The 25,054-nt window shown below is 40.2% G+C and overlaps 1 protein-coding gene across 1 annotated transcript in view; it reads right to left on the bottom strand.

Moving 5' to 3' along the window:
* Positions 1-12,246, bottom strand: part of NCAPG (non-SMC condensin I complex subunit G) — a 28,395-nt gene extending 16,149 nt beyond the window's left edge. The window contains exons 1-8 of the mRNA XM_075194710.1: positions 11,990-12,246; positions 8,350-8,556; positions 6,327-6,555; positions 5,050-5,195; positions 4,826-4,910; positions 4,453-4,645; positions 2,479-2,628; positions 168-308 (exon numbers count right to left, since the gene is read on the bottom strand). Of these exons, the coding sequence (XP_075050811.1) occupies positions 168-308; positions 2,479-2,628; positions 4,453-4,645; positions 4,826-4,910; positions 5,050-5,195; positions 6,327-6,555; positions 8,350-8,556; positions 11,990-12,100 (1,262 nt within the window). The 5' untranslated portion in view covers positions 12,101-12,246. The remainder of the gene's footprint in view (positions 1-167; positions 309-2,478; positions 2,629-4,452; positions 4,646-4,825; positions 4,911-5,049; positions 5,196-6,326; positions 6,556-8,349; positions 8,557-11,989) is intronic.
* Positions 12,247-25,054: the final 12,808 nt, after the last annotated feature.

Raw genomic sequence — 25,054 nt, 5'->3', positions numbered from 1 at the left:
GTAATTGGCAGCCCCTTTAGTATATGTTTTATATAATGAGAAATATCAGAATAGATGCAATCTATCCCTTAGCACATTTACCAGACACATCGAATGCCTCAGAAAAGGTAACAGAAGGATATGAGTATGTGGGAAGATGACATAACACAAACCAGCCATTGACCTACCTTCCTCCCTCCTCACTGGTATCCAGGCAGCCGATTACATAAATCAGCTGCTGTCCTATGAACGCTTTAGTCATCAGGTCTTCAATCCTAGTCAGGTTGGCTTTCTCTTCCTCCGTCAGGACAAGAAGGGTTCGAAGATAACTACAGGGAAGCAGTATTTTCTTCATTAAAGGAATCTCAAACATTAATACAGAAAAATGATGATAGCATTAATGCAATCTTAATTACTGTAGTTTTATTGATTTCTGGATATCAAAATGGTTGTTTAAACTTTCAACTGCAAGTATATACTTAAAGCAAGAATCCACCCAAAACAGAAAATACATTTTTGGAAAAGAATAAAGTTATACCCATCCCCAAAGTTTATTTCTCTAGTAGCCAGCAGGTCCATGGACAAAATGCCATGCACAGCACTGCCTGTCTTGACACAAAGAGGAAAAAAAAAGATACAGGATGTCAGGGGACCTGACAAACCACATAAACACTGAACTCCAGTAAAGTAAACTGTGGGTAGGGGGTATACCTTCTCATTAGCCATTTCACTTTCGGTTGTAATAAGGTTTTTATATAGTTACAGTATATGTATACTAATATACTACTAATATATACTACTATAAAAACACAAGCATATGCAGTCATATGTTTTTAATTTTGACAAGAAAAGACCAATATAATGAAATAATGCTAAATAAAAAAACATGTACCAGAAACTGACACAATATGGTTACTAATACAGAAAGGGGAATTTAGGTTAACGTATTACAGTAATAGTTCCCTGTTGTAGCTCTTACCTTCTCATTTGTAAGCGCCAACTAATCAATAGATGTGGCAGGCATTCTATTGCCACTTCATGTACAGCCGTTCACCCCAAAAGAGATCACAAAAGGTGGCATCCAGCTGTGCGGCTTTAGTGTTCGCAAGTAAAGGGATTAAATGCTGCAGCACATGATCTTTGCTCTAATATATATATATATATATATATCTCTATCTCAGTATTTACTTTACCCACATACACATGAAAGTATGGGTAATTAATTTTTTTTCTACTTTTTAGTCAAAAGACTTCCAAGTGCAGCTTGATTTATACTAAACACATTGTGATGTTTCCATTACACCTGGACTATAAGACAAGGAAATTTTCACCCTTAAGTGGCCAAAAAATAAAAATTAACCTACAACGAGACAGAGGAAGAGGCTTCACTGACTCACCAACTTCAGCCAAACATGCCTCAATGATCGTTCCTCTCTCAAATACTGCTAACCTTAGGGGGAAGATTATATCGGCATGCAAGTATTCATACATACTGATAAAAATGACAATTGCAAATGAGCCTTTGTATTTCCTACTGTATTACATCTAATCTTGCAGAGTCCAGTATTGAAGTTGCAGCGTGACGCAACTGGCAAATGCAAAAGAATATTGCCTTACAGACACAAATGGATATAATATCAGAAAGGCTAATTTCATGTCTTTAGGATACCATGTGCCGACAGCTAGTACTAAATGTTTTCTAAGTAAGCCAACATGGAAAATGTTAGGTCCATGGACATCGCAATGCCCTCCCAAAGACAAAGGGAACCAGATTGTTGTTGTTGCATATATTAACCAGCCCCTCAACTGGTTATGGTAGGGAATAAGTTGAATTACGTCTCAGCCACTTATAACATGGGGGCATGTGAAGACGGAGATGAACCAGTCACTGGGTGCTACGATCACTTGATCACATTTTTTGTCTTGTGGTTAAGTATAGGTGTAATGGCTTCTGAGCCTAGAAAATATTTTTGTCGGGCTGGAAGATGCATTAGGCTGTATATTTCCTTTACAATATCGAGCTTTAGCGTGCATTCTCCTCCTAAATTGAGAAGCAATAATGCCACAATAGGTCAGCCATCATCAGCAGCAGCAGCTATTTACTCACCCACATCAGTCCCTGTCTCATTGGAGCTCAGTCTAAATTCCCTAATACAGATCCAGAAAGACCGAGAGAGACTAACGTCAATTTAATAGCAGCCAATCAACCTATTAGTATGTTTTTGGAGTGTAGGAGGAAACCCACGCAAACACGGGGAGAACATACAAGGTCAGACATGGTCAGGAATCAGACACATGACCCCAGAGCTGAAGGGCAAAAGTGCTATCCACCAAGTCACTGTGCTGCCCAAAATGAACTGCATCAGAGGGTATGGAAACTTACAAGGTCACAGATCTACACCTCACTCAGGTGGCAGAATACTTTTATCTCCACAAGAGAAATAAACTTTATTTAAAGTGGTTTAAAAATATATTTTTTCACATGAAGGACAATCTTACCTCAACAGATACTCCACATACACCGCTGGCTCTGGTAAAATCTGTTCTAGGGCAGCCTCCCCCTCGTCACCTTTTGACTTTAAGTATTCGCACAGCGTTTTCCAATACAACACATTTTCTGGACTCAGAGTATCGAGAGGGATCAGTTTCCTAGGAGCATAAAGTGATTGATATTGGAAGCATGATAGGGATTTTCTAATAGCAAGAATTATGTAGTTATTGAGTTACACTATAAGTATATAAACTGGTGAAATACTGAACTTCTTTTGTAGGACGTTTAAGGTTGGATGTACAATAACAGCATCAATCAGAAATTCAACAGTGAAAGACAACACACACACCTACCTGCTCTGGAAGTAATGTATATAAACATAATACAGCGTTTGCTTTAACTCAAACTTAACAAAATAGGATGTCACCTTGAATTCACCATTATGTGTCTAAAGCGAAACCACCCGCAGGCTATATAATGAAGCCGCTACCTTCCTGTATTATTGTCAACTGTTGCATAACCTTGCCCATTATTTACAGTATGATTTGACTATTATATAGATATCAAATAAATATAAGCTGTAGGAAAAAAAAAAAAAATGTGAGCTATTGGTTACACATTAATAAAGACTTTTTAAAACCATAGCTCATTAGTTTTGTGTATGTAAATATGGAAAGCAGCCAAAACTAGCTCACAATTTCTTTAAGCATTTTATTTTGACACTAAATAATTCCCCTGGCCAGTAGCAGTTCTCCCTCTGTATTTAGCATCTCCCTCTGTATTTAGCACACAGCCTGGCTCTACTCTCTATGTTGCAGGAGACCCAACACAGCCTCTAAATGCAACTCTGCTAAATAAAGGGAGTTGGCTTGTTACTTCTATTCGTGAGAAGGATTACATTCGCTCTATTATATGAAGCCTAACAGAGAATGTGTTTTTCACCATCATTTTTCCTTATAACCTGTGTGTGTATGTCTGATGTAAACCTTCAAACACGTTACTCAGCATACGTGTGTAAACTTTTTTTTTTTCCCAGGCGTCACAATTACTTGGGAGTGTAAATTACACCCAACATCGTACGGCTCAGTAGAAGGCCCAATGTGTTTGACATGCTGTTACTATATGGAATGACTGCAGCTGATGTGCATTACACACATTTGTGTGCATTTGCGACTGCTTCCAGAAGGATGCAGCATCCAGCTTTTCCATTCATTTCAATGTTTCCAGCATGTCTGCTATGTATAAAAACTACATTGTAATGAATGTTTTAATTAGTAGAAGCTCAATACATATTATATAAAAAAAAAAAGTTCGGGAAAGAAAAAACAATGTATTCCAATTCCCAGATCCAAAATGTTTAAACAGTTTCAGTTCTGATAAGCTGATTAACATTTTACATTATAAATATATCCATCTCCATCTGAATGTTCTCAGTACATCCTTATGTAATATAACTTGAAATATTAATCGTTAAGGGGATACTAATACAAGATAACGTCATATTCCTAAACGTAGCAATTGTACAACCAACTTTACTTATTTATAGTTCATAAGTTCCTTCAGCACTCTGGTGTGGTATAGTATAAATGGTTGTATTGCAGAAGTTGGGCTTTGACTGTAGCGTAATGTAACGTATATATGTTAAGGTCCTCTGTCAGCACAGTCATTACGGCGCTAAATAAAGAGGTCTATAAAGGAAATAAATACACCATCAAACTTGGAAGGAAGGGAAGAAGGAACAATGATAATGATGGAATGACAGAGGAGAGTAAGGAGAAGAAAAAGAGATTATCTAAAGGAACCAAATGATAAATAGTCAAGTACATAGATTTCGCCATAAATCCATTTGATACAAAAACCATCTTTAAAGCAAGAGAGATTGAATACACAGAATGTTATCCGCAAACTATAGGTATAGAATTCTACATTTTATGCACCAAGTAGTTATTCAAAAACATCCAGCCATTGTGACTTGGTTTTACCTTTCATCAATGTTTTTGCACTTTTCAACAAGCTCGCCGAGAGAAGAAAGGGAGAACATCGCATTTAGCGTAGAAACAGCCACTTCTGGAGAATTTTCTACATCCAGACGATGCAGTAACTCCAAGACATTTCCCTCTGTGTATTTCAGCCAGGATTGAAGTAGTTTCTTCTGCATAATTTCTTTCACTGTCTCTGTAAAAACAAAACATAGATCTATACACACAGCAGTAAATTCATTGTCTTGCCTAAAATTCCAAAGACATGGAAACAGTATTTAAGATGCGGTTATTTTACAGAGAAAGGAAATGTTGTAGCACAATGAAGCAAATCATTAGAAGACTGTGTAGCCCACAGTCTATAACGTAATCTTACCTGATCTGTCATTAAGGCCTTGTTGCAAGAGTTTAACCCTTTGGGCGATGGTTAATGCTCTAATGTGAACCTTTTCCGCCAAAACCTTTATTAGAAGAGAACAGATACATTTGTAAACCAACACTTTACAGATAATGTAATTCATTTTAAATTCAAAATGCTCAGCACTGTATCTGAATCTTGTGTTACCGTAAATCCTATGGCTACATGGACCATAAAATCACCTGGTAAGCAAGCTTCCTCACAGTCTCCTTCACGTCCATGGTGCGACCAACGATTTTTGGTAAGGTTCTGGCAGATGGAGCAATACAAGACAACACCGCTCTCCGCACTTCTGCATTCAAATCATTTTCTAACAGATGCATGTATGCTACAAAGTAAATGACACGCAAAATTACTGACTTAATATTGACTAACATGAGCAAAACATACACGTGAAAGGATCTCCATTTCTCGTACAGGAACACGCACGTACCCTCAGGCATTCTTCCTGATAAACAGGCATGTTACTGCAATCAGCAGCTCAGCAATGTACGATGCTGTTTCTAGCTACTAGACAACAACACTTTTACAATGTTGGGAATACCACCAAAGGCACTACAGCCCCATATACAATGCATGTAGACTCAGCTAGGGTTTAAAAAAAACAAAAAAAAAAAACAACACAATCAAACATTTATTTTATTGTGTTCATAGCATAGCAGAATTACATGAATGCACAATGTATTTTTTGATTAAATAAATCTATGAGAATTTTAACCATCAGGTTGCAATATATGGGATGCAGATATGCCAGTTATTCTCTAATTGGAAGTATATTTTCAACAGGGGGGAGAACTCCCCCCAAAAATACCCAAATCACTATTAGTGATTGATATTCCACTCTCTATTCACTTATATGAAAGTAAGCACATTCACAAAGGGTATTGTGGAATTTTGTTGCATTCCTATTTAGATATTGAAGAATTTGCCATCTTAACATACTACACTATATACATAACTTTCGGTTTATATTCTATATATCTGGTTTGGTGGACAACCAAACTAGTGTGCTAGACAATATTCATTTATTTTATTTGTATATGGACTTTAAAATTTTATTTTTTGTATAGATCCTATAGCGTCTTGATGCAAGTCTCTCTTGTATGCAATTATATTATATAATTATAGAATCTAGTGAACCCCCTGATTTCTTAGGCAGCCATACATAATTAAGCTGCACTCCTGGTAGTATACATCTCCTTTTTTTCCCCCCTTATTGTAGTTGGTTTGCATTTTCAGGCCCCTTCCCGACCCCATTCTGCCTCTTTAAGATTAAGGAGGCACAAGTGTCAAATCCGCATACAGACATAGGCATATGCCGTACAAATTTGCACATTTTACGCTAAGTAAACGGATGTACGGCCAACTCATATCAGGCTGTATTATTGGATCTGTATAGATATATTATGATTTATTTAATTTTTTCTAGCATATTAATGCAAAAACACTTTATTCTCACCATTGGAAACAGGACATTCTACATCACTTGGGTCTTGAAGTCTGGCCAGTGCCAGTACTGCTTGTATGCGCACATTGGGTACTCTGTCTGTCACACGTATAAGCATGGCATCATGGATCTTATCAAACAAATCATCATCGATCTGAGCATTTTCTGGTAGGTTTACCAATAGCTTATAAATAAGTTGGCAAACCCTGAACCTCACTGCCATGCTATTGGCAGCGTGAGACTGAAACAAACCAGAAAGAGAAAACTTAACAGAAGTCCTGATAAAACATTGTTCTTATTATATAAAAATACATGCTATAAAAGAGATCACATTTTTTCCACATGTGGTTCTTAGGCTGTCATCGCCATCTAGTGTTTGCTGTACATATAAGGAATGCTAGAGATTTTTTTCTCCTTACCTAGAAATTTCCTATTGTTCAGTTTTGTTGCAGCATATCTGAGCTCCAACTAGGCTCACATAGATAGACAACACTTACATTTTACAATAAAAAAACCCACACCACTCAGTGTTGAAATATTGCCAGTACACTGAAAAACTTGAGACAAGGAAGTATGTGTGCTATTTTACCAATACAGAAGGAATGGGAGGATCTAGATCAGGGGTAGGCAACCTGCGGCTCTCCAGGTGTTGTGAAACTACAAATCCCAGCATGCCTTGCCACCTATCTGCTGGTTATCTACTGGCAAAGCATGCTGGGACTTGTAGTTTCACAACACCTGGAGAGCCGCAGGTTGCCTACCCCTGATCTAGATGAAGACTAAATGCAGAATTATCTTACATTCTATTAGGAGCACACCTGAGAGATTTACTAAAGATTGAGGACGAGAGGGTTACAGTTCTGTTTCCAGCACCTTGCTACTAAAAGCTGATGCTTCTGGAGCATTCCCATCAGCCATAATGTGGTTGACAACCGTGTATGAGAAGCCCAGGGGGTATACTTACTGAACTGCGGGTTTGAAAAAGTGGAGTTGTTGACTATAGCAACCAGATTCTAGATGTCATTTTATAGAATGTACTAAATAAATGACAGCTAGAATCTGATTGGTTGCTATAAGCAACATCTTCACTTTTTAAACCATTCTCACAAAGTCAGCTACAAAGTAAATTGCCTGTTTCAGCTATCAAGAAACTCATCTTATAGGCAGGCTGCCTGCATTTTTTGGGGTCAGAAAGGCAGATGACTCAGAGACCTACACAATTCTCATGTTCTCCCCTTTTTTTTTTTTTCTCTTTGGTTACTTACTAAGAACTTTGGAATAAAAACAATACTTTAAGAGAAAATTGAGTATGTAGGAAAAAGCTACCCTGCAGACTTTTTTCCTTGAAACAAGGTCACAGAATGCAGTATACACCAACTGTCCGGACCAGAGACATGAGAAACGAGTTCTCCCCATATACTCCCCAAGATCCAGAAGGCTGCTACATCTGCACACTTAATCATGTGAAACCAGGAAGTAGCTCTCAAATAGAAGAATTTTAGAATTGCACTTTTATACATGATTCTAAATACAGTTATTCAAAAACATCAGATTTGCTTTGTTTTCTGCTCAAGATTTAACGCTATACAAATAATTGCCCCTAACCGAATAAGTTAGAAGATACAAAACAGCGCTCAACTATAAAAAATGTGTTATTCCTAATCCAGTGGCTCAGTCCTTTTTAAGGCATTTTCCTCTGAGGCCTACCACAATATCATCATTGTGCCTGGAGAGGTTCATTCTAATGTTAGAAGCCAGGTTCAAAATTAGGAGACAAAAAAATTCTAAGAAAAAAACAAAAATGATTTTGCGCAAAGCAGACCAACAGCACAGATTAAGGCTATTTTGGAAAAATATTTTATTCAGCACAAAAAACTGTAGTATATACCCAGCTACTGCCCACACGTTAGATCAGCACTATGACCCGCACAGGGCAGGCCCTGGATGCCTTTCCGTTGCGGGAGTCACCCCCACCACCTGCCACAGCATGGCAAGATCAGATCATAACAGGGTTTTCAACAAAGGCCACGCATACCTGAAGAAGAAAATTAAATAGGTAATTCACAGGAGAGTTTTCTTCATCCATTTCATCCTCCTCCTCATTATCAGAGTTGTGGAAAGAAGTTACAAACTTGGCCACAAAATCCATAACTCTCTCTACGGCGGGCTCTCTCCTGTAAATTATTAAAGGGTACTTCAAGTAGTGAATAAATTCTTCCAGAAAAATAGATTTATCCTCAATCTGTGGAAAAAAAAATAAAAAAAAAATAAGTCAGACAGCTCACATTCATATACAGTGCATCCGGAAAGTATTTACAGCGCTTCACTTTTTCAACATTTTGTTATGTTACAGCCTTATTCCAAAATGTAATACATTCCTTTTTTCCCTCAAAATTATACACACAATACCCCATAATGATGCGATAAAAATTTGAGATTTTTGCAAATTTATTAAAAATAAAAAGCTAACAAATCACATGTACATAAAGTATTCACAGCCTTTGCTCAATACTTTGTTGATGCACCTTCGGCAGCAATTACAGCCTCAAGTCTTTTTGAATATGATGCCACAAGCTTGGCACACCTATCTTTAGAAAGTTTCGCCCATTTCTCTTTGCAAAACCTCTCAAGCTCCATCAGGTTGGATGGGAAGCAACAGTGCACAGCCATTTTCAGATCTCTCCAGATGTTCAATCGGATTCAAGTCTGGGCCACTCAAGGACATTCACAGAGTTGTCCTGAAGCCACTTCTTTGATATCTTGGCTGTGTGCTTAGGGTCGTTGCCCTGCTGAAAGATGAACCGTCCACCCCAGTGTGAGGTCAAGAGTGCTCTGGAGCTCCATTTTGGAATAAGGCTATAACATAACAAAATGTGGAAAAAGTGAAGCGCTGTGAATACTTTCCGGATGCAATGGTTGAATGCCAGAGTAACTGTACAAATTTGGGTAGATTGCTTATGAGGAAGAATAATACCAGGATTCAGATTACTAATCTACATGACAGAGCCAGGGCCATTTTGCCAGGTTAAAAATGAACTTAAATGCTACAAGGAACAATAAAAAATTCAAATGGTTCACTCTATAGGCTAACAAGACATGGAAACGTGTTATAAGGCTAACAAGACATGTGATTAAAACACAGAACTGAATTAACCCATTAATTACAAATTAATAAACCGCTACAATATAAAACAGGAAAATACTAATCGTGAAATACTTAAATACAATTGCCTAAATGCTCAGCCCAAGTGACCGTTGGCCAGATCCATCACGTTTGTTCGTGCGTATGTAATCAAATCTTAAACTAAGCACCAACGGGATACTATTATTCATTATTGGCCTATAGTATTTCCAGATGAGCTGTGTTTTTAGGCCAATACATACTGCAATTGCAACCAATTAAGTCTTAAACTGCATAATTTGCCCATCAAACTTGCAGCATCTATGTCCACCTTTACCAAATTAACAAAAATACCTTCTCAGATTAATACCAGAGCACCAAGGTTTAGGGCTCACCTAAATCACTGAACGAGTTACATAATGTAACTGGGCATTGGACGCTGACATGGAGGAGCAGTCAACATCTTACCTGTGAAGCTGCTGGATACTGCTTCTCCTGGTCAATGATGGGCTGGTAGTGTGTTCTGTACTATGATGGCGTATATAGCCCAGCACCATTCTCCTAGTGTGACAGAGTAGCCAAAGTGCCACCACCCTCTATCCCCGAACTTACTCCACACGAGGTAAGACATGGAGATGGGGGCCCTGTCTAACCCTATCAATACAAGTTGTTTGGGATGAGTGGATTTCCATAAAATGGTTTGTCACAAAAGTTACGTGAATTCTTTGTGTAGGACTTAGAGAAGCAGAGATCATGATGCAGCTCCCATAACAATGGCTATATGGACATGTAAAAAAATAAAATATTATAAAAGTTTAAATGCATCTTCCTACCAGATAAAGGGTCGAGCACATAAGTTGTTCTTCCTATAAACTTGCAAAGTATGCAACTGCCAAATAAGTAAATACCTGTGATTTGTCTGCTAACAGCACTTCAGTTAGCTTTGTGGATGTTTTATGTCAAATGTACTTTTTTTTACTGTGGCTTCATCTGTCAATAAATTTGATCAGACTAATGGAGCTTAAAGCTGCACTACCACCTAACTGATACATATTACTAACTTACTTCTTCTAGCTGAAGCCCTCGTGACTGCCATATGTAGCGGTTTCTAATGGAGCAGCTCGAAACGCCAAATCTATTTCATTTCTCACTTTAAATTGACTGCTGTGTGAGCAGGAACACCAATCAGAATCGACAATCTCTATTGCAGCTTGTGATTGGCCCTCTCACACTCAGGCTTCCACAGCGCCACACGGATTTCAGTCGGAGCTATGAGAAGAACCACCGGGATAATGGCTGTGACCTTTTATGGTCACTTTAAAAGCTACACTCACATTACTAAACACTAAATTAGTCAAATTTAGGGTTTAGAGAAGTGCAGCTTTAAAAGTGACCATAAAGGATTTTATATTCTCCTAATACGCTGATAATTGGGAAGGGGAAACTAACGCTAAATAATCCAAACGTCTAAAGATGTTACATTAATACAAAATAGAATACCTGTCATTTCCCCCATTGACCTCCTTATTACAACCAGTACAATATTGTTGTTTATTTATACAGTGACAATCATTACGCAGCGCTGTACAGAGAATATTTGTCATTCACATCAGACCCTGCCCTATTGGAGCTTACAATCTAAACCCCTTACCACGCTCAAAGACAAGGGATCATTTTGTCAGTAGTCAATATACCAGTATATTTTTTTGGGAAAAAAACAAGGAGCACCCAGAGGACATCCACCCAAACACAGAAAGCACATAGAAACTAATCACAGGGCTCCGATGCAGCAAGGCGGCTTAGTGGTGAGCACTTCTGCCTCACAGCACTGGGGTCATTAGTTTGATTCCCGATCAGGGTCTTTTTTGTGTTGAGTTTGCACGTTCTCCCCGTGTTTGCGTGGGTTTCCTCCCACACTCCAAAAACATACAGGTAGGTTAAGTGGCTGGGTTAGGTGGCTGCTATTAAATTGACCTCTCTCGGTATGTGCGCGCATGTTTGTATGTTAGCGAATTTAAACTGTGAGATCCAATGGGGCAGAGAGTGATGTTAGCAAGTTCTCTGCACAACGCTGCAGAAGTAGTGGCGCTATATAAATAGCTGACCCCAGCGCTGTTATCTTGATAACTGTTAGTTACAACATTTAGTATTAGTTGCTTAAAAAAAGCTGCCATTCTGCAAGGGAAATCAGCTTTAGGCAGTAATAAACAATAGCAGAACAAAGTGGATATAATTACGATTTATTTAGGAAGCAGACCATTTAATCATTAAAGTCCTAAATTATTTCAACACCATGACTGTGGTGCTACAATAATCTGACCACCGGAACAGGGAACATAGGATAAAAGGGACAGTTGGCAGGTACTCAATGCCACCTACATATATATACATAATATATTCAGATATTTTGTAGCAAAGGTTTAGGCAACCTACTGTTCTGCAGCTGCGATGGAACTACAAATCCCAGCGTGCTGGGGTTTTGTAGTCCCACAGTAGCTGGAGAACCACCGATTTCCTACCCCTCTGGTAAGGGGAAGGGGCTCTGCACACCCACCTGATCGTAGGTGACCCTGAGGGCGGAGACCAGCTTGGCATGGTTCTGGTGAGGCTTCTGAGCCAGGTCAAAGACTTCTTTTATTTGGAGACCTTTCTTTTCCACTGTCATTTCTGCAGCACGTTACACCCAGCAGCCGGTGTATCCCTATAGTTCGCCGGGGGTCCCGCTATACACACACCGGACAGTCAGTTACTATCACCGGATCCCGCCAGCTTTCAAACCCTGCGCCTGCGCACTAGAGAATCACGATCTACGTCATGTGACGGGATGACGCAGCTGCTATAGGAGAAGACTCGGCGTGCGCGTTCACGGGCGACACTTCTTACGCATGCGCAATTCAGATGCCTTGCACTTTGTAATGTGTGCTGTTCAGTGTTGCGTGTTAGTTGAATAGTATTACTGTAACAATTCAGTGCTTGGTAAATAAAGATGATTTATCTCATATTTGTAGCTGTGGTGTTCATTTGTACAAAGTCAGTTTTAAAAAAAATTGGGTTTTTTTCACATTTAAATTTAGAACTGTGGAGAGCACATAGGAGATACATTATTTTTTAAAAGCTGCCATTCTGAAATGTCAGATATGGTATCAATAGAATGTCCTGGTGTGCGTTCAGTATATTTATATTGACACGCCTTTAAAGGTGTGCTTGAGGGTCTGAGCACCTTATTGTATTCAATCTTAATAAATACCAACTTTTTACTCTCCGTCCAGGTGAGGTGAAGTGTGAGGACGGAGGGATCAGGGTGCAGCGAATCGCATAATTTTTTTCCTCCACAGTATAATTCGGCTAAAGCAAAATTTTGCCATAGAGGGTGGGCCAACATTACATGATTAGCCGCAAATCGCATCATGGAGGCTCCCATCCTTCCCACTTCACTACTTCTCTCCCGGGAGACCCACCCGGGATTCGGGAGTTTCCTGAACATTCTGGAAGAGTGGGCAAGTATGTCTTAATCTCCTGCTTGTCTATGTGTACTCTGCTTATTAGCCAATCAGATCATCAGAATGCTCACAATTAGCAGGAGACAATTGTGCTGTGTGGGAGTCAATGACCTGTCCACTTGTGTGCAGGGCCGCCATGAGGAATTTTGGGCCCCGGTACATTTAGAATCCCAAAAGTGTGCTAAAATAAGCCCCACCCCCGTTCTGTCCAAACTCCACCCACAAACGGAAACATTTGGGTAAACTCCATTTATTTTCCTGTTAAGCACCACCCCTTATGTTGGCCGGTGAATCGGGATGTCTTGCCAAAATCGGGACAGTTGGGAGGTATGAACCTCCATGGTGACAGTGGCTGTTCCCACAAATGCGATCATGCAACAGAGAGCATAATGCCAGACAAATATACTGGCTAGTAAAAAATCAAAAGTGTAAACCCTGCTGCTCCCACAAAAGATCTTACCAAAAACCACGAGAATGTTAATCTAACATAAAGTAAAAATATAAAAAAACCTTATAAATATTACATGTGTTACTATATATAAATTATGTCCAAAATCTAGTTTTCAATAAAACTGTAAGTTCAAATAAATTGTCAGTCTGTATACTGTCCCAGACTGTTATAGATATCTTCTTCTCCAAATCCATGTTTGAAGAACAAAAAACGTATGATAGTGTAATTCTTCTATATACACTATATGGACAAAGTATTCGGAGGCTTGACCATTACACCAACAGGGACTTTAATGACATTGTATTCAAATAGATATACTTTACTATGTAGTTGGACCCCCTTTTGCAGCGATAACAGCTTCCACTCTTCTTGGAAGGCTTTCCACAAGACGGAGTGTTTCTTTATGAATTTGTGCCAATTCATTCTGTAGAGCATTTATGAGGTCAGGCACTGTTATTGGACAAGAAGGCCTGGCTTGCAATCTCTGTTCCAGTTCATCCCGAAAGTGTTTAATGGGGTTGAGGTCAGGGCTCTGTGCGGGCCAGGTAAGTTCTTTCACACCGAACTCATCAAACCATGTCTTTGTAGTCCTTGCTTTGTGCACTGGGCACAGTAATGTTAGAATAGAAAAGGGCCTTCCCCAAACTGTTGCCAAAAAGTTGGAAGCATAGCTTTGTCCACAATGACTTAGTATGCTGAAGCATTAAGACTGCCCTTCACTGGAGATAAGGGGCATAGCCAAAACCCTGAAAAACAGCCCCATACCATTATCCCTCGTCCACCAAACTTCACAGTTGGCATAATGCAGTCAGGCAGATAACGTTCTCCTGGCATCCGCCAACCCAGAACTCGCCCTTCTGACTGCCAACAGAGAAGCGTCCACAGAACATGTTTCTACTGCTCCACAGTCCAGTGTAGGTGAGCTTTATACCTGTCACTCACCGGACTGTGAGTGCTACTTCTCGTGTGTTTAGGAACCGTGGCCGTCCACCATCCTGAGGGTCTGCGCATGTGCAGCCCTTTCAACCCTTCAGTACATGTTCCTTTTAGTTAATTGGCTGATCAGGCAACAGTCCCTATTTAAAGCACCTGTGGTCAATACCTCGTTGCCTGATCTTGGAGTCTCATTCCCCATGAGCCTCTGAAGGTGTTCCTGTGTTTCCTCGTGTATTCAGCTCCTGCTGATTCCTGTTGTTCGTTTGTGGTTTCCAAACCACTTCAACTCTCCTGTGTTTCATCGTGACTGCACCAGCTGATTCCTATCCGCTGCCTCCGTGCTTCTACAGTTTCCAAACCACTTCAACTCTCCTGTGTTTCATCGTGACTGCACCAGCTGATTCCTATCCGCTGCCTCCGTGCTTCTACAGTCTCCAAACCACTTCAACTCTCCCGTGTTTCATCGTGACTGCACCAGCTGATTCCTATCCGCTGCCTCCGTGCTTCTACAGTATCCTGCTCACCTCAACTCTCCCGTGTTTCATCGTGACTGCACCAGCTGATTCATATCCGCTGCCTCCGTGTATCTGCAGTGTCCTGCTCATCGCAACCCTCCAGTACTCATCGTGTCTGCAGCCAGCCGATCCGCTGTCTCCGTGCTTCTACAGCGTTCCTGCTTGTGTCAACTTGCCTGTCTGCATCGGATCAACTCCCCGCTGCTTTCATCTCAGCTAGATCGCCTCAACTCTCCCGTGTTCTCCAGGTGTCCAGTTCTATATACTACTGCTTCCCGAGTATTGTGTACATCCTTGCTGGTCTACCTACCGTGCACTGCACCTACTTGGTTACCGCTTCCACCCTCCTGGGACTTCGCATCCTGCCGGCCTCCAGCCGTTCAGGTATCCCTGCACCTCTCTCTGACAGCCTGCTCTCCTGAACCACGGTATGCATACTTCTCATTGACTGTGCTGGTGTATTGCATATCTAGCTGGACTGAGTTGTTCTCCTCCGGAGTTTCCTATCCACTGAGACTATTGCTATCATTTGACTGTGTTACCTTTTAGCCTGGATAGTTCTCGTGACTTTGTATATTTGTGCAGTGCTGCTCAGTTATTATTATTGTGTGCATATCATCGTGGGATCAAGTTCAGTGTGCCCGTGTATACTCTGCATTGCATTTATCTCCCCATGCTCATCCTCACTTATATATTTCAGTGGTACAACTTGCTAGAGGCAGACCACTGTTCCCTGTTTTCTGAGTCACCAGTTTCCAGTATCCTTTCACATAGCAGTGGTACAACTTGCTAACGCAGACCACTGACTCCCCGGATACCTTCACCTGGATTCCATTCCTTCACCCAGACAGCGGTACAACTTGCTATACGCAGACCGCTGACTCTCATCACCTCCTCGTTACTCCTGGACATTCCTCCTCACTATAGCAGTGGTACAACTTGCTATACGCAGACCACTGACTACCCTCACGTTTCCTTGTCCATCCAGTTTCTCGTGTACAGTTATCTACCTATTACCAGTGCTGCTAGTCATAGACTTTCCTCGAGCATTCTTTTATCACCTGCTGTCTCCTGTTCCGTGATCACCCCGCTACCAGAGTACCATATTACCAACTATACTGCTCTGGTAAGTCTATCATCTGGTGATACCTGGGTAAAGACTCCTAGTGCCCGTGACAATACCACTCCATCCAACTCTTGGCATTGGTCTTGGTGATGTGAGGCTTGCATGCAGCTGCTTAGCCATGGAAACCCATTCTATTAAGCTTCCACCACACAGTATTTGTACTTACATTAATGCCAGTGGAAGTTCGTAACTCTTCAGCTATGGAATCAACAGAACGTGGGCGAATTTTATGCATCATGCGCCTTAGCAGTTGTTGACCCCTCTCTGTGATTTTATGTGGTCTTACACTTTGTGGCTGAGTTGCTGTTGTTCCTAAACGCTTCCACTTTCTAATATTATCACTTACAGTTGATGTGGAATATCCAACAGGGATGAAATTTCATGAACCATCTTATTGCAAAGGTGGCATTCTATCACAGTACCACACTTGAAGTCACTGAGCTCTTCAAAACGACCCATTTTGTATCACAAATGTTTGCAAATGGAGACTGCGGGGCTAGTTGCTTGATTTTATACACCTCTGGCAACAGGTCTGAATGAAACACCTCAATTCAATAATTAACAGGTGTGGCCAAATACTTTTGTCCATATAGTGTATATCACCCACAGAAAACAACAAATTGATACTTTATTAAACAACCAAATCTGTCCAATGATGTGAAAAACTGCTCCCTAAACATGGAGCTCATCAAAGCACAACCCATTGTGATTGCAAATTTTCAAAAACATTTCAACAATAATCCTTCTGATGTTGCAAAAGAATTCCAATAACTCTCAAAGCTTTCAAATTTCTCATAAGAATGTAAAAAAGAGAAAGAAAACAACATATAGCATAACACCCTTTAAAAATTTGTTCCCTTAAAAATGTATATCCAATACACCCATATTAAAAATAACATAACTATCTATTTGATCATTCCCCCACTATTTTTAGGTAGATCTTAATACCAGACAGTCTCCTCTGTTGTCCACATATGCAGCCATCATACGAAAAAATAATCCACAGTTCCCTCACCTCTTGCCAATACCATACAACCTAAAAAGGTCTTTTTAAAGGCGATATGGAGATTGGGGCATGTTCTGGTAATTGTAGCCCCACAGCTGACACATCCCAGTAAATAAAGAAACAAAAAATGAGTGCAGGTACTCCTACCGGATAATGAAAGATAACAGGTACATCACATAAAATGTTCAGTCCTGGGATCGAGTGATAGCCAATTCCTCTCAAAGATGTAATTTTCTCGGCATGTAAACTTGTAGCACATAACTTGTACTTCCCAACGCGTTTCGGCCCAATTGTGGGTCTTTTTCAAGGTAGGTACAAGTGTAGTGCATAGGGATCGATTGTTTTTTTTAAAGTATGTACGTCTGGTGTTTCAATAAATTTGTTTATTTTTTTATTTTCCTGGCACAAATACTCTTAAGAACGTTGTCCGACACCCGATATCGATCTTACTGAAGGTTTAAAGAACTCCAGAGATACAATTTCCAAGTGCAAATCTAGTAAGCCTTATACCTAAAGGGAAACATCACGATGAAGGGTGATATGTTTATGAAGACACACTTACAAGTTTGTGTGGTGTAAGTTTTCTCACAAAAGGGGATCAGCACTTTGGAGGTCTATGAGAATTCTGTTATTTTTACCACTTTATTGAATTGTTTGTGACACTCCAATATGTATAAATCGAATTGCACTATTATATGTATGTTTTTGTTGTCTTTTACATGTTGTGGATCACTTTTAAGAAATACGTGGAAATCTTTCAACTCACCACAAAATATTAGTACTTTTATTTCTTGTTAATCTATGTAAAAAAGGATAGCGCGTGATTTGTTGTACTATTCTCTTTTTAATGTTATATTATGTTTTATTGACTGATGTATGGTCAGTATAGGACTTAATTGAGCTGCAATCTTTTGAAGCGCATTAGTGAACTCAAATCTTTTTCTTTGATAGCTCAGATAGCATAGATCCTTCCTTAATCTCCTCGCATCTCTTAAGTGCACTGTAAAAACATGGGACCTAACCTCAAATAAATTTGCCCTCACTTCACCTCATGCCCCTATTATCCCCCTATATTGTACAATCTAAACTTGCCTCCAGGACTCAAACTCAGCAGCTATATCCACTAGTTCCGAGCTGCAATTAAATTTGTAGTAGATCTCAAGATCCAAAATCCCTGGGCAGATTTTCATATCAATCCATGTGGGCTATAAAAAATATTTATAGAGATTTCATATGCTGCCCAAGGACGCTATGAACAGGAATGGTAAAGAGAATTGCCCCCCATCTTCCTCCAGATGAGGATGGCTGGGAGGAGGCGAGGGCAGGAAGAGCAGGCAATTTAATCTCAACATTAATTATAGAAACGCATATGAAATGTATCGCAGATGGTATTATTCTCCAGTCAAATATGTATGGTACTATTAGCTCTGCATATTGAGAAACTGTGGCCACATGGGAGCAATGTATCATATTTGGTGGCGCTGCTCTTGAGTTATACCCTTTTGGGATAATATACATAACATGCTTAATTCTGTGTTTGAGGCACCGATTCCTTAATATCCTTGAATTTTCCTCTTGGTATATGCACTACAAAAAAATGAAACTCACATACAGTATGACGGCTGCAGCAAAATGCTTAATTGTCAGAATTAGAACTTAAAAACTTATCCTGGCACATTGAATGCATTGAAAAGATCACTTATTTACAAGAAAATAAACTCGGGTAGATTTATTAAATCTTCTAAAAAAGAAAATTAGATTCTAGCCATCATTGTCTAGACTGTATTGGATAAATGATAGCTATAATATGATTGGTTGTTATAGGCAACACCTACACTTTTCATTTTTAGAAGGTTTGATAAATTTACTCCTAACTAGTCTGGACTCCGTTATATAGGTAATTGAGTATCATCAGCGCTCAAAACACGACTAGCCATAGAGTGTAACACCATCAATTGACCAACATAATATTATATTGGTGGTAGTCATGTGATCAGTACTGTTAACAACGACAGTTAGTGTAATGATATGACATGTCCGATACTGACATGCCCGACAACAAAGAAATATAGACTCACCATAATAATGACACCTCAACTATCAGACAGTGTTTTCTTACATCCTTACACAACAAATCACAGAACGGCGTTTTGACATCATTTCAAACAGCGACCGTCCTATTCATAGTTAAAAAGCTGTAATTCCAGGTCCCGCCGCTTAACTTATCTATGTAAGTGTTCAGGTTAGGGTGAGGGTTAGGAATTGGGTTAGGGTTAGGGCAGCTTTAAAACCAGTAATAGGACATTCACTACTTGAAATGACGTCAAAACGCAGTGCCGTGATTTGTTCGGATTGTAAGAAAACACTGTCGGATACTTGAGGTGTCATCAATATGGTGAGACTATATTTCTTTATTGATATTACATGGCAGTATCGGACATGTAATGTCGTTACACTAACTGTCGGTGTTATCAGTATTGTGAAAACGTACCCAACACTATTATATAACTAATAAAACTAGGATAGGTACCTCCGCATGTAAAATCACAATATAAGCAGGAAATTAGGCAAATTACAACAAGTTAGAAAGTCAATGAGCACATAACTATTGTTTTTTCTAGAATTCCAAAAGGGAAGGATACCCTTAGTAATTGCTGCTCTTGCATCATTGGAAAGAGCGCAGTCCTTAACTTTGTATTAACCTAATATTGGAAATTAGAGAAAGTTATTGAATAAGAGAGCACAGTTACCAACTTAATTCCTTATCTTAGTGTGATAATGATCTGTTTCTGATTTTTTCATTAATCTTGCAGTAATTTTAGTTGAGTTAGTTAATTTATGGCTAAATGCATTTAATGCCAGATAAGAAATAAAGCTCAGATTTGTGCAGTTGAATAAATATTGGGAAAAGCAAAATCAGTCTATTATTATGCTATGGAAAGAAGTCCAGTTGGAATGTACAAGAGAGCATACAGTAATCTACTGTGAGCAGACTATGCATCGTTTATAGGAATCTATCAGACTGTGAACAGAGCAGATGGAAGCTCAGACCCCAGTTGATATTAGTAAGAGGTGTACGGTACCTGGCCATTTACACAGTTAAGGCTGCATATATGAGCATTTTGTAAATTCCTCAAAAGCACTGAAAGTGCTCCTCAGATTTGCTGTAATATTTTTTCTTGCAACCTATTTTGAAGCTTTCTCAAGGAGTTGTAATTTAAAACAGCAAAAGGGTTTTTTCCCTAACTTCTTGTCACAGGACATGGAAGACGCTCAGGGTCAAACAGAGGGTTTCTAAAAGGGGGTTTCCATTCCACATCTCCAAAGTGTATGCAAGGGACATGGCTATCATATAAGACAGTGCTAAGCTGCTCTCCAGCTCCTCCCATCTCCTTCAAATACACAAGCAACTGTCCTGCATCTGGTGGGCAGCCCTAATTTTATGTGACTGTCCCACTCAGTCAGGACTTTGTTCTGAATGCAAGGATAGTTGGGATGTACATCCTGCTTCAAACTGTACTGCTTATTAACAGTGAGCTGCTTGCATATTTCTGTAGTGCATGCAACTTGACCTTAACAAGCAGTGTGAAGTGGAATATACAGGTCAACTATCGTTGCAGTCGGGACAAAATCTGAGCGGGATAGTCCCACAAAATCAAAACTGTCCCAACAGAATCAAGACATTTGGCAGACTGCGCTGCTCTCTCCTACATGTTCTTGTAGTTTTCACTACCTGCGGTTGCTGGTGTCTTAAGCTCAGTTGAGCTTGGATGGATCCTGGAATGCTGGGGCCCTGTTTGGAAAAAATGGAGATACATAAAAATATGAAAGTCTAGCAGTGATTGAACCCATTTAGTCCTCCCTACCCCCAACCAACCCTGATTAATAGTAGTAAGATTTAATAAATAGCCCCACAATAAATTAATAAGCCCCAACCCACCCTAACATTAATTAAATAATGTCATCACACCACCTTAAATTAATAGTTATTACTATGACCCCACTATTAAATAGTCCTAACGATTAAATAAATTGCCCCACCAATAAATTAATATTTCCCACCCACTATTAAATATTTATTACCTAACATAATTATTAATACCCAGCCTCCAACCCATATTACAGTAAGAGCCTTCTCCCTTACCTTATTCCATCTGGATCTGTAGATTTCAGGGGCAGACCCTTCTGTCTGCCTCTCGTACTTTCCGCACTATGATATGCTGCCCCCCTTACGGAAGAGGGGGGATAGGACGCATAATGTAGACAGGAGGGGCATAACAAATCTGTAGATCTGAGGTAGTAAAGTGTTTGATCTCGAGGAAAGGACCAGCCTAACAAGTCCTGGGTAGAGGGGAAGTTAATGGGCAACAGGAAACCCCCTGAAAGTGCGCCTGATGGTTCTAGCATCACAGGAGCTCTAGAAGCCCAGAATGCAGCTAAAATATGCAAAACATAGGCTCATGTGATTTAATTGGCAAAAGTAATGTTTTTTTTATAATAAGGATAACCAGTGTCACATTTTGAAAGCTTAATATTTTCCCATCATCTCCTTAACAAAATAATGTTGCCCCAAAGCTTAAAGCCACATTATATAATCATTGTTCACACAGAAACTTTGTTCCTTCTTGAAGTCGCATAGATATCCAGTCAAAAATGGATAGCGTACAACTGATAAAGGATTCAGTATATAGAGCACAGATAATGAATTTTATCTTTGTACCACATTTACATGATTATAATATTACAATAATAATACAAATTAAATACACCTCAAATTGGATATCTGTAGTGCAAAACTAGAATGGTAAATTTGCATCTGAAAGTCTTAAGGAACTAGCTTTTTTTTTAATTAACAGACTCTAATAGCATATCTCCCAAAATTTAGACTCCTGAAGTCTGGGCATAGACAGGAATGTGGGTGTCGCTGCGACACAGGGAGACATGGTACATCTTCCAGAAGTGTGCCTAACACTTATGAAGCACTAGGCTGCACCTAAACCCAAAACACCCCTCTGTTGTGGTGAGCACCAGTGGCAGGCAGGGGCGGATTGGGAACTTAAATTGGCCCTGGAAAAAATAATTGAAGTGGCCTAGTGTGGGCGGGGCCAAATCAAATGTAGGTGGGGCCAACACAAAAGTAGGCAGGGTTTAGAAGTGCTGATATTTGGCTGTAGTAACATTTAAGAAAACCTAGATGTGATGACTTAATACACAGGGAGTCATCTCTAAAGGAATGCAGGGAAAAAGCTGCCAGTCCTGTGCTATAAAAATACATGAATCCTTTTGCATGATATGCGACTGATTTATACCTTTGTCTCCAACTTGTTTAGTTGCTTACTAACACATCCTTCCGACATTCCCTTCATAGAAACATATCTGACTTTAGTTAATAAGTTTAACTATTATGAAACTTGTTCGCACAAAAACATTTGATCAGTCTGTCAGAGCAGCATATGAGGACCTCACTGTTGCATCTTTCCCTGATGTCCTGAGATGCAAACTACCAGTCCAATCTCTTTCTCTAAGTGTGTGTGTCTGTGTGTGTGTACTGTGTGTCTGTGTGTGTGTGTGTGTGTGTGTGTGTGTGTGTGTCTGTGTGTTCCAAAACATGCATTTCAAATTATCCTTATAGTAAATGGCTTTCCAGGTGCGATCATCACAAAGCTGAAATTCTTGCCATAATGCAACAAAACACTTATTTTGCAACAATTGTGTATGAGCCATAATGTGCCCTGTGATTGGGGTTGGTTTAAAATAACAGTGCAGGGAGGGTTGGAAGACAATGGCATAAGTGAAGGGGAGAGCTATTCCAAGGGTTTGCTGGTGATACAGTAAGTGCAAAGGAGCAGGATTAATAATATTGTCAGTGTAATGGGGGCTGGTCATATGTTCAACAAAGTGATCTGAGAATGGGACCAGTGCAAGGTAGAAGGCAGGCAATGGGATCAATACAGGAACCACTAAAGTATCACCAGAGCTAGATTGAAGCTCAGGGGGGCCTGGGGCACTTAAGACAGGGGTTTGTCATTTTAGACGAATACACAGGCAAAACTGTGCACTACTGTTAGGAGCACGTAGCTCTGCCTTCACTAGCAGTACAGTGTGAAGCGGGACATACCTCCCAACTGTCCTTGTTGTCGGACCAAACCTGACTAGAGACAGTCACCAGATTCCAGTCAGTTGACAGACTCTCCTGTTCTTGTCACTTTCACCACCTGTGGCTGCTGTGTCTTAAGCTCAGTTGCTGCTTGACTGGATCCTGGAATGTTGGAAGCCCTATTTGGAAAAAAAAATGGGTACATGACATTTAGAAAACTCCAAACAGCACTGGCCTTAAAATTAAGGATGAGTGCACTCGGATTCCTGGAATCCGAGCCCCCCCGAACATTGCGGATCCGAGTCAGATCCAAGCACTGTCCGGGTATTCCCGCCAATTCCGAAACTTAAAACGAGGCTCTGAGTCATAATCCCGCTGTCGGATCTCGCGATACTCGGAACCTTTAAATTCCCCGCTTGCCGCCGTCATCTTCACTCGGGCATTGATCAGGGAAGAGGGAGGGTGTGTTAGGTGGTCCTCTGTCCTGCTATTTCTCGTGCTGTGCTGTGCTGTGCTGTGCGCTGTCCTGCTGAGTCCAGTGGTGCATCAGTCCAGTGCTCTGTCCTTGCTGAGTCCAGCGCTGCATTTTGTCCTGTGCTTTGTTCTGCAAAGTGCATATTTCTTTCAAAAGTATTAAAAATTCTTCCATAAAAAGAAAAAAAAAGAAAATTTCTCCAAAAATCCTTTTAAATTAATATAAAAAAAAATCTAAAAAGTCCTTGCTGAGTCCAGTGGTGCATCAGTCCAGTGCTGTGTCCTTGCTGAGTCCAGTGGTGCATCAATCCAGTGCTCTGTCCTTGCTGAGTCCAGTGGTGCATCAGTCCAGTGCTCTGTCCTTGCTGAGTCCAGTGGTGCATCAGTCCAGTGCTCTGTCCTGGCTGAGTCCAGCAGTGCTTTTGTCCTGTGCTTTGTTTTGCTAAGTGCATCTTTATTTTAAAAGTATTAAAAAATCTTCCAAAAAAATTATAATTCGACAAAAATCCTTTTTAAAAAAATATAAAAAAATATTCTAAAAAGTCTAAAAAAAATTATTGCAGTCCATTAACATTAATACTGCAATCTATTAAAAATTGTTCACTGTTCTTGCAGTATTTAAAAAATAGTACTGTAATACAACGTGTGCTGCATATAATGGAGTACCAAAATTTGGGAGATAAAGTAGGGAAAGACCAAGACCCACTTCCTCCTAATGCTGAAGCTACTGCCACTAGTCATGACATAGACGATGAAATGCCATCAACGTCGTCTGCCAAGGCCGATGCCCAATCTCCTTGTAGGGGGCATGTAAAATCCAAAAAGCAAAAGTTCACTACAATGAGTAAAAAAAGAAAATTGAAAACATCTGAGGAGAAACGTAAACTTGCCAATATGCCCTTTATGACACGGAGTGGCAAGGAATGGCTTAGGCCCTGGCCCCTGTTCAGCACTAGTGGTTCAGCTTCACCCAAGGATCTAAGCCCTCCTCCTCCCCCCCCTCCAAAAAATTTAAAAGAGTTATGCTGTCAGCAACAACACAGCAAACAACTCTGCCTTCTAAACAGATGACATCACAAATCCCCAAGGCGAGTCCAAGGGTGTTGGTGGTTGCGAAGCCTGACCTTTCCATCACTGTACGGGAAGAGGTGACTCCATCCACCATTTGCAGCACACCCTCTGCATATGCTGGAAGGATGACCCACAGTGTCGCTCCAGATTTGGATAATCAAGGTGTCAAGGAGGCTATTGATGTAGCTGGCGTTGTGGAGGAACTTGATGAGGAGGATGCTGATGTGGTTATTTTAAATGAGGCACCAGGGGGGAAAAAGTGGATGTCCATGGGATGAAAAAGCCCATCGTCATAAGACCAAGAAATGCACCTCTTCTGTCTGGAGTTATTTTTACCCCAATCTGGATAACAAATGTCTGGCCATATGTAGCTTATGTAAAGCTCAAATAAGCAGGGGTAAGGATCTTGGCCACCTAGGGACATCCTCCCTTATACGTCACCT

Source organism: Mixophyes fleayi, chromosome 1, assembly GCF_038048845.1.
Source record: "Mixophyes fleayi isolate aMixFle1 chromosome 1, aMixFle1.hap1, whole genome shotgun sequence".
Lineage (NCBI taxonomy): Eukaryota > Metazoa > Chordata > Amphibia > Anura > Limnodynastidae > Mixophyes > Mixophyes fleayi.
The sequence above is the reverse complement of the archived record's forward strand: the minus strand, read 5'-3'. Positions and strand labels throughout refer to the sequence as shown.